This window comes from Penaeus vannamei, chromosome 27 (assembly GCF_042767895.1).
Source record: "Penaeus vannamei isolate JL-2024 chromosome 27, ASM4276789v1, whole genome shotgun sequence".
Lineage (NCBI taxonomy): Eukaryota > Metazoa > Arthropoda > Malacostraca > Decapoda > Penaeidae > Penaeus > Penaeus vannamei.
The window spans coordinates 27,615,914-27,625,605 of record NC_091575.1 but is presented as its reverse complement, the minus strand read 5'-3'; the positions used below and the strand labels follow the sequence as shown (position 1 = coordinate 27,625,605).

Sequence of the window (9,692 nt, the reverse complement as noted above, 5' to 3'; positions counted from 1 at the left end):
ATGAAAAGATTGCATTGCAGGAGTGTTGGTCAATAAATTTGAATATAATACACAAATAAAATAGATGATTTAATAACAAAATGCTTGAAAAATACTTACACAACTTATTACGAGATGTGAGGCGTGTGTGTTCCTTGTTTGTTCACGTACCCCTATGATCTATGTTGCGGACCCCAGTTTGGACAACACTGATCTAGGTGATCTACTGTACTCTGTTAACAAGACCACATCAGAATTGTTAAAATATTTAAGCGGTAGTAAGCGTACTGTGGAGCTCACAGGGACAGGGTATTTACATTTCCCAAGGGACTGCACTAGTTGTAAATAAGGGAATAACAGTTTACAGTTGATGGGAGAGTAAACCCGCTGGTTACAACTTCACCTCAGTCCACACTAATTTCTCGGTGCATGATAAGGTATTGCAAGATGTTATGGAACCCATCTTGTCCAGACATCTAAGGGTAGTTCATGATCAATTAAACCAGTCTAAAGCAAATTTGGAGAAGGTTAATGTATCTATAAATGGCCTTGTGAATGCAACTGCCTCCATAGACCAGGATAATGCTGTTGTTTGGTCGGACAGATCATCATTATGTCACTCAGGTTAACTCATGGGTTGGGGTAATCTTGGGACTTATTTTGATTATTATTAGCCTTTGCTTTACCTTATATCTCTGGAGGCGGTTAAGGCAGGAAAGAGATAAGAGGTTATCGTTGTCAAGGGCAATAGAGTCATTGGTTGGCCCAGCTCTGCAACCTCTCTCCCACTCACCGTATGCATATAGACCTAGGGGAACTATATCAACAGATACTACTTTATGAGTACTGACAGCATCCCACTAAGACCAATTGGTGGTTTTCCCAGGAAATCATAGGTCACCTGAGGACATGTGATTTCATTGGGGGAGCAACTGTAGCCAATGAGCTACACTCGTTCCCTCTCGTGCACTCATACCATGCTCTAGCAACCAATCATGCTCTCGCACGCTTTTGTGACATCACGTACTCACGCACATAGGTACACACAATTACCACTTGGAGCTCGCCGTCTACAAAGATGCTCCTCTGAAAAAGATTTCTTTAAAAAATTGTATTATATCATTAGCACTATTTATCTCATAAGCTGCCACCGACTATTACCTAACCCTTTTTAAAGGGTTGCTATACTACTTTCTATCAATATATTGCTCCCGTGAGCAGATGTGACAAGAAGTTAAACATATTCCACTATATTTGGTATAGGCTACTGGATAATAGATTTTAATTCCACTCCCTCCAGAGCGGGCCCAGTGTTGATATAATACCTCCCAGTTTTACACATGACAAATATATATCAGTAAAATTTCAATTGGTTATAATGCTAAGAATGAATTTATATATTTAATATAAGTACTTATACAGTGTTGAGTGCTCGTCTCTTGACAAGGATGCAATTCCCCTTGGAATCGTGAAGCGTCGCAGGCCCTTGTCCACGTTACTCAAATTAAGTCACACAGAATTCAGTAATTCTAACCAAAAAGCTAAATTCGCTTCGAATTAACCGTCACGGCGTCCACGCGCGATCAAGGTTGCAAGTGCCAATGGGCGCCCTGGTCTCTCCTGACTCTGCTTACCTAGCACTAAGCATAGTGGTGCCCTTGTTTACAAGACCTGTAGATTGTCAGCCCTGTCCCCGAGACACAGTGTCTATAGTGTAAACATGTAAAACATGAAAGGCCTATCCCCTGCATGTGATCAACACCACACTCTGTAGCTTCAATGGAATGTGGAGCTCCTCTGAACTAACATTCCATGTACCATACAACCAGTGGAAAACCATTTCCATGGTGTATAATGGCCTTCTTGGGTCAGGATTGCCTTTAAAATACTACTACTATAAGTCTGGCCGTTGACAATACATTTAGATAAATTTTTCAAAGTACAAGGGTAAGAAAAAGAGTACATATTTCCCCTGCTCATTGGAAATGTTTGTATCCTGATTGATAAAAATCTAACTTGCCCTGGTAAATGAATTAATTATAAATCAACCAAAAATTAGTAAATATACTTCATTACGTAGACTATCCTAACACGACAATAAATCATGTATAGTTTAATATGAAGTTCAAGTTAATAAATAGATGTTTTGTAAATTATTCACTACCTTTCTTTATTATAATCTGTCCAGCTGTGTACTGTAATGCCCTTTAACTTATATGAGTATGTGAGGTCTAAGAAAGAGGAATTCTGTATCGTACATACTATACTGGTATGTACAGTAAAGGCATGACTGTTCCTTTGATTCAAGCCAAGATAAAACCAATATTCTCCTGCTATTATATTGCAACACAATAATCCACTATAACTGTCTCATTTAGTCACTATCACAGCATCTTCCTTTTCCATTTTCTTACTTTTGGGCACTGATACCTAAGATTCGATTTTTACGGTTGGCAGAACAAAACTAACCTATTCTAACCCGCTCCCCCCCCTCTTCCCAAATTAAAAATTTTAATGATATGAGGAGTGCAATTGTATGCGCATTCCTCCAGAAACTCCTAAATGACCCAAGATGTGCAAAATGTCGCACATGCAAAAAGGTAATATTTTAAAACGTTTCTGTGGTACATTTCTTGAACTCTCAAAAGCCTTGAAGTTCATGTTCAGAGACTGGTAAAAGTTACCAAGAGCAACGCACAGACAGAGGACATTGTCATCTTACAGAGCTTAAGAAATAGAGTAAGGAAAAACATGGTTTAAGCTGCAGCACATCAACACCCTCTCACAGCCAGTTCTCAATGACCGTTTGCTATAAGTTAGCACAAAGTGTTAACAATGGGAAGTAGAGAGGGGCTTGGACCCATCTACGAAATAAACAGAAGGTACAAAGTGTTAGATTAGGTATTTGGGTTCTTAAAATGTAAGAATTGAAAACTAAAAATTATAATTCTCCAGTTTCATCAACAAACATTAATGCAATTTCTATCTTGCTAAACCTTTCAAGATCATCATATTATTGTGGCTTCCTGTGCATTGAGCAGATCCACATTTTTCATTGGGTCATTTTCCATTTGAAACCACAAATCCTATGGTCATTCTGAATTCAAAAAGCAAAATTCAAAATAACATTGAGACTTCAAACTTCAAATAACTAAACTGTTCTTATCAGACAATTTTTGAATTATAGACCTCACACAATCTGTTCTGTGATTTTGCATATTGTCAACAAACATTTTATGAATGGTGTGAAACTAAGATATCAATTATTTTTACCTATTTTTTCTATTACCTAAATAGGAAACGTTTGTCTACTTTGCAGACATTACCGCAATAGTAAGGGTTTTATAAAAAGCAAAGCTTATCACCATCCAGTTTTTATTTTTGTATAAAAACACACATACATCTCCTTAATAACATTAGACTCATCACCATTGTGTAAAAAAATACACAAAAAACGAGAGAAACTGTAGTACAGACACCCTTGTACAGATATTTGTACGGAGGGATTGTTCCCACACAATTATCACTGAGCACCTGCTATTGAGGAAAGTACAAAATTAACTTAAGATTTGTTTTTTGTGATTTTTGCAGGTGTTGAATAACATTTATAGAAAGTAAAGATATAGACTTTATCCATGATATTTACAACCAAGGAAGACTGTACCAAAGTCAGTCATAATGTGAAAAAAAATATATTCCCAGGTCACTGATGATATGCCTTGAGATGAATGATGAATGAAATACTATGCTATTGGAAGCTTCTATGTATAATCACCAATAAATAAATAGAAAAAAATAATTAAAAAAAAGTTTCACAGCTCCAAATTAACGGTGGTAATAACATCTCTTCTGAACCGACTCATACACAATAAAAAACACACAACACCCAGACAATATTTTTGTAAGCATTTTTTTTCTCTCTCAATGAACACATCTGGGTTAGCCCCTGGAGGATTACCAAAGGCACATTCCCAACGTGTCTAAGACTCGAAACAACAGGCAGGCACCTAAGCACACTTCACTGCTTGCCGGTGGAGAAGAGGGCAATGATGCCAGCTGCACCAAGGGTACTGAAGATGTAGTTGTAGGCTGGGGCAAAGGAGCGGAACACCATGAAGGAACCCACCACCACGAGCATCAGGAAGAGAGCGTTATTGTAGAAAAGGGAGAAGGTGGTGGACTGTGACTCGGCAACTTCATTCTTCTTCCAGAGTACCCTGTTGGGACAAATGTTAAGATTATATATGGGATTTGTTGTTTGGGGAGGATTTCATGGCTAAACAAAAGGAAAAATTTGGTTAGGCAATTTCTACGCTGTCATTTATGGTATGCGATATCTTCTCAAACCTACAGCAAAGTTTAAGAAATCTATTGTATATTACATTACAGGGAATTTCTTCTTTAACTGTACCACCAAAACCTAAAGGGATAAACATTTCTTACGGTAACAATTGAATGAACATTAATACACCTAATTTGTAATAAATAATTCCTATGACCACTGTTTATAAAAGATACCACTGTAGTGACAATGCAACAAATGACAAAAAAAATAAAAACAGTAGGCATGAAGTAACAATGAAAAAATTCTCAGAAGCTTCCCAATGTCAACGGGAAAATGGTGTCTTCCCTTTGGCAATGCTTGGTTAACCGTTTCTGCACACAGATAGCTCTGCCAGTGCTTAATCACAAAGGAGTCAATTAGTAGATCTTGCTACATCACTTTTCCTTGAAAATGTGAGAAAATGCTTTTGTGTACTAATGCTATCAATATTGAGATTCACTGAGAACTACTCTGAGTAGTACATAAAGTAGCAATCAATGGGTTTTAGAATAGGAAAGGAAGATGAAGACTGATTATAAATGGCAGATAAAAATTTTCCATCAAAAAACTTCAGTAAAATTTGTTAATGCTTGCAATAACAAAATGCACAAATGGAATGCTTTGCCTTTCACAATTGTCATCTATATTTGTATTGTGCCAATCAATCCTGAATACAAAAAAAAAAAGAATCCTTATCAAAACCTCCTAGAACAGGTGAATGCAGGATGCACATGGCATAACTAGAACTGGCGAATATAAAAGCTACAGCAACTCTGCCCCCCACATTGTCTAAACCAAAAAGTTCAGAACAAAACCATACCTGTCAAAGACTAAGTCAAACTCAAATGCATGAATGAGTAAATGAACAAACCCTTCCTAAATGCAAAAACTATCACAAAGATCACTGTATAAACCAATAAACTTTCCAACTCAGCAGGCAAAGCCCCAGACCCTCTTCAATCATTGTTTCTCCCTTGCTGGTACAGTTCATTTGGATACTTTAACCCTAATTTCTTTCCCTTCTTTTAAACTGATACTAAGAACAAAAAATTTTACTCCCATTTCTCCTCTTACCTCTCGTCTTTCTCCTTCTTGCTCATCTTCTTGTCAGCATCCAGGCTGCTCATCACCTGGCGTGTTACAGACTCTTCAATCTTCTGGGCCACCTGAAAATTTGAAGTGGATTAGTTATATGCATCAAGTCTTGTATTAACCCCATGTCAACGGAAAAATGGTGCATTCCTTTTGCCAATCCTTGGTTAAATGTTTCTACACATAGATGGCTCTGCCAATGCTTAGCCAGAAAGGAGTCAATTAGATCTTGTGACCTCACTTTCCCTTGAAAAAGCAGGAACACACTTTTTTACTAATATTATCACTATTGACATTGTTATTCGTTATAAACATTATAATTACTATATTGTTGCTGGCATTACTAACAACACTATCATAAATTAGAAAATATTATAAAAAATCTAGGAAAAGGATAAACAAAGTGAGACAGGTAGTTTGCTTAATTGGCTCATTGGTGACAGTACCTGTGGAGCCATCTATATGTAAAAGCAATTACTAAATTCAACACAAATGGGCTATGACATATACCTACATACCATGTCCGGCGGTTTGGGGTCAAGGTTAAATCACAGACATTACTTTAACATACCATTACTTCTTAAAAGGCATACCAATTATTTCTATCACTATCAAACGTTAAAAAGAGCAAAATTTGCAATGGATAACCACCAATATTGAAACCATAATACGTTTCCCCACATACACAATAAGCAAAGCTATCCACTCACATCCAAATGTTTTTGTACATAGAGAAGGACAATAAACCTGACAATGACACCAAAATCATATTTCAGATTGTCATGAACTTTCAAAAGCATTCACCAACTCTCACCTTGTGCTTCAGGATGAATTTGGTGTTCTTGTATGCCATCGCAACCAGGTATGTTGCAATGCCAGTGACGAGAGCGAAGATGAAGGCAGAAGATTGTGGGTCCATTAAGTGGATACGCCAGTAAAGCCCTGGAAATAACAATCCATCTTAAGCTCCACATTTGCATACCGAGATCAACAAATTGAAAACAAAATAGTTTAGCAAAATATCAATGTTACTGTAAGCCTTGGCAGAACATTTAGGCCAAGAAAAGTGCTTATGAGAATATAAATAAACAAGTTTTCATAAAAAATGACCAAAACTTCTACAACACAGATATGTGAAGTTTGTGATATGACTACAGGATGCAATCCAGTTGAAAGTACATAAAAGTGTATTTAGGATATAGTTTTTAAAAATTAACAAAATACTTGTAAAAATTCTATAAAGTCAGTGCTAACAATAAAACATCTAGTTGTCAGTGACTTTGGTAAAATACAAAGTTTCAATGTTTACCAACATAACATACCAAATCTACGAACAATGCAATAAATTCATGCCAAAAGATGATAGCAAGCATTGATCATTGCTCATAACTTATGCATTTCATGAAAAAAAAAAATAGGTTGCATTCCTTTTCAATTGCATTTTCAACCTGACCATTTACAAAAATCACTTAATACTGTCGCAAAATTGTCTTTTAAAATACTTTATGGCAACTGTATACAAATTCGTCTAAAATTACTACTTCTGTCATCCCTGGCCATTTGCTGTTAAGGATCTGGTCCAAAACATACCAGACTGGCTCTACCCTTTGCTCTTAGGCAATATGACCACCCAATTGCCACAATTAGGTAATTAAAAACTTCTGTATTTGTAAGCAGATAGAAAGGTCATCTAGTATCGTCTTAAACATTTGGTTGTGGATGGCATATTATGCAATGACGTTAACGGACAAAGTTGCACATGGCACTATATAATGTTTTTCATTTTGCAACCCTTCAACAGGTGGTTTATACCAAGGTTTGAGACCTAGAAAAATCCTCAACTCCCATCCGCCATGACAGTAATAGGCAAATACAGTATCCATGCCTATTCTAGTTTATTGTTATAGTAAAAGCAAGCAAACCACCATATTCTGCATTTCTTTTTTTTTTCCACACAGCCATCCACCCTTCCTGTTACCATTCCTTGTTTCAATTACCCACACTTTAATATGCATGAATTTTGTTATTTTCCATTGGAAATAACATACAGAATTAATGGTAATGTTAACAAAGTGACCTTACCCTCTGAGATAAGTCCCTATTACTCCAGTCATTCCTTGGGAAACCAACAAACATTGCCATATGAACAAAACCCCTTCCTAATCCCAATAAAAGTGATAAAAGGGATCCACAATAGACCAACCAATCAACAGACCAACCGAAAGAAGGGAAGGAAAATTGACAGTTCAGCCTTTCGATATATAAAGGTATTTGGTTTATTGTTTACAGTATGGATGTAGCTCTATCTTGTCGTATATACCAGGGTGGAGAGTGTGTACTGGGCGGTGGTGGAGGGCTGAGCCCCCCATCAACCCTACTCTCGGGAAGTGCCCAAAGGGCTCGCCTAATCACGGCACCATAAATTGCTAGGTTAGGTTGGGTTGGGTTGGGTTATAGGTCAGGACAGTTTTTTGTATTTGGAAGGCGTGAAATCCTGTAGACTTTGCCGAAATAGGTGTTGGATTCCCGTAGTTCTTCCAATTTTGGTGCATCAGTGCATAGACTTTCAAAGATGGTAAGCATGTCTATAGAGTTTCATTAGCCCATTTTTAGCGTTTTTGTTCATTTTTCTTATTTAAGCCTGTTTTTCCCAATAATTTCCCTGATATACATCATGCCCTCCCCTGCTATTGGGACTAAAATTAAGATTGCCGATGGAAGTGGTACTCATATCTCATCAACGAAGCATTTGCACAAAAAACATCAAGAATCATTCAAATCAGTGGATTTTCTGCAGTGCAGCCCAGACTGTAGTATTTTTCTTGCGCAGGGAATATTACATTTTTTCATGCACAGAAAACATTGTTACATTTGTGAAGACGGATCTGCAGACGGATGGTGATAGAAGTGCCCGGAAAGGTCGAAAGAATTTTATGTGCAGGTTATTTAAAGCATGCTCGGAAAATTACCCGAGAACTACATTTGCACCGACAGAATTTGACCAAATGATTTTTACATGGGGAACTCATTCCCTGCGCAGTCCAAACTACAGCTACAGCAGATGTACCTGTATTATTTATGGCTATTTATTATCCTCTATAAGATGGCGGTTTCCATTTTCCTCTATCTCTGTGCATTACTCTCAATAACTTCAACCATATAGTTTATTGAATTTTCAACAGTGCCAACAGGTGTGAAGATCTCCCAGGTTGGAAAACACGCAAATGCTTGTAGTTATGACAATCCTGTGTTGTAGATATGATCTTTATTACTCCCACCCAATATTCTTTCTCAGATACTGGAATTCAAACATAACTAAATCAACAAAAAGTTTACCATATTTAAAATAATAACATGAATAACAATCACTTACTGAGTCACCACAACAAATTATCAGAAGTGAAAAAACTATTGCTGTTGCTTGCACCATAAATGTCCTTTGCTCGCAGGTGGCACCCCATACATTGACATTGCTCGCTACAAGACATTCGAGAAAAACATTTTCCAGCCAGGGAGGTCTCAGCGGTCAATTGATATCACACCACACATTACTGGCTTTACCGCAGCCATCAGTGCACTGGTTCCTGCTGAATAAACCTTCCCCATCTGGACAATATCCACCAAATACACCTCTCTCTGCAATGGTCAACTTTAGCATAGAATTACCAGCATTAATAATCACTATCAAAAATTGGAACAGCTGAGTGATAAACAACCGGATAAATACAAATGAATTCTGTCATTCACTTGCTGTAGATCACACTACGTTCTTAGACATTTACAAACTTTGCACATGACACTAATGCTAGTTAAAACTTGAGATAAAAGTAAGATTCGTAATAACCACTGCAGATAAAACACTATTAATAAGCAATCAGAAATATAGGAATAACATCTCTGGAATAACTGTTGACAGCATTTAAATAGACCAAAATCAACTCACATATGGGAATGGCAGAGACGATAAAAGCATTCAGGAAAAAGATAATATTTCCCTTCTTGGACACACTCCGACTGAAGTCCTGCAGCAACAGCTCTTCCTCCTTCGTGAACTTATTTTTGTTCGAATCCTTCACCATCTTGTCCTTCTTTCCTTCCTGGTGTGTACTCGGATAAAGTCTGAACGGCCGCCGGTCCGCTTCACGTCTCGAGAATTGAGGAACGGAACGTCGAGCGCCTCCTGTCACTTTCGTCCACCCGGCGAAAGCTCAGGCGGTTCCAATAATGCGAGGGTTTGGGGTTTGATTTAGAAAATTGGGTGTGTTGGCCGTGTTTACTATTGTAAAATGGTTTATGT

The 9,692-nt window shown here is 37.4% G+C and overlaps 1 protein-coding gene across 1 annotated transcript; it reads right to left on the bottom strand.

Annotated features, from left to right (window-relative positions):
• Positions 1-3,337: 3,337 nt before the first annotated feature.
• On the bottom strand, positions 3,338-9,623 carry LOC113824060 (translocon-associated protein subunit gamma). The gene is made up of 4 exons (XM_027376799.2): positions 9,339-9,623; positions 6,210-6,337; positions 5,378-5,469; positions 3,338-4,196 (listed from the first exon to the last, which is right to left on the bottom strand). Exons 1-4 carry the CDS (start codon positions 9,472-9,474, stop codon positions 3,998-4,000), a joined length of 555 nt encoding a protein of 184 aa, XP_027232600.2. The 5' UTR covers positions 9,475-9,623; the 3' UTR covers positions 3,338-3,997.
• Between the last annotated feature and the right edge of the window lie 69 nt (positions 9,624-9,692).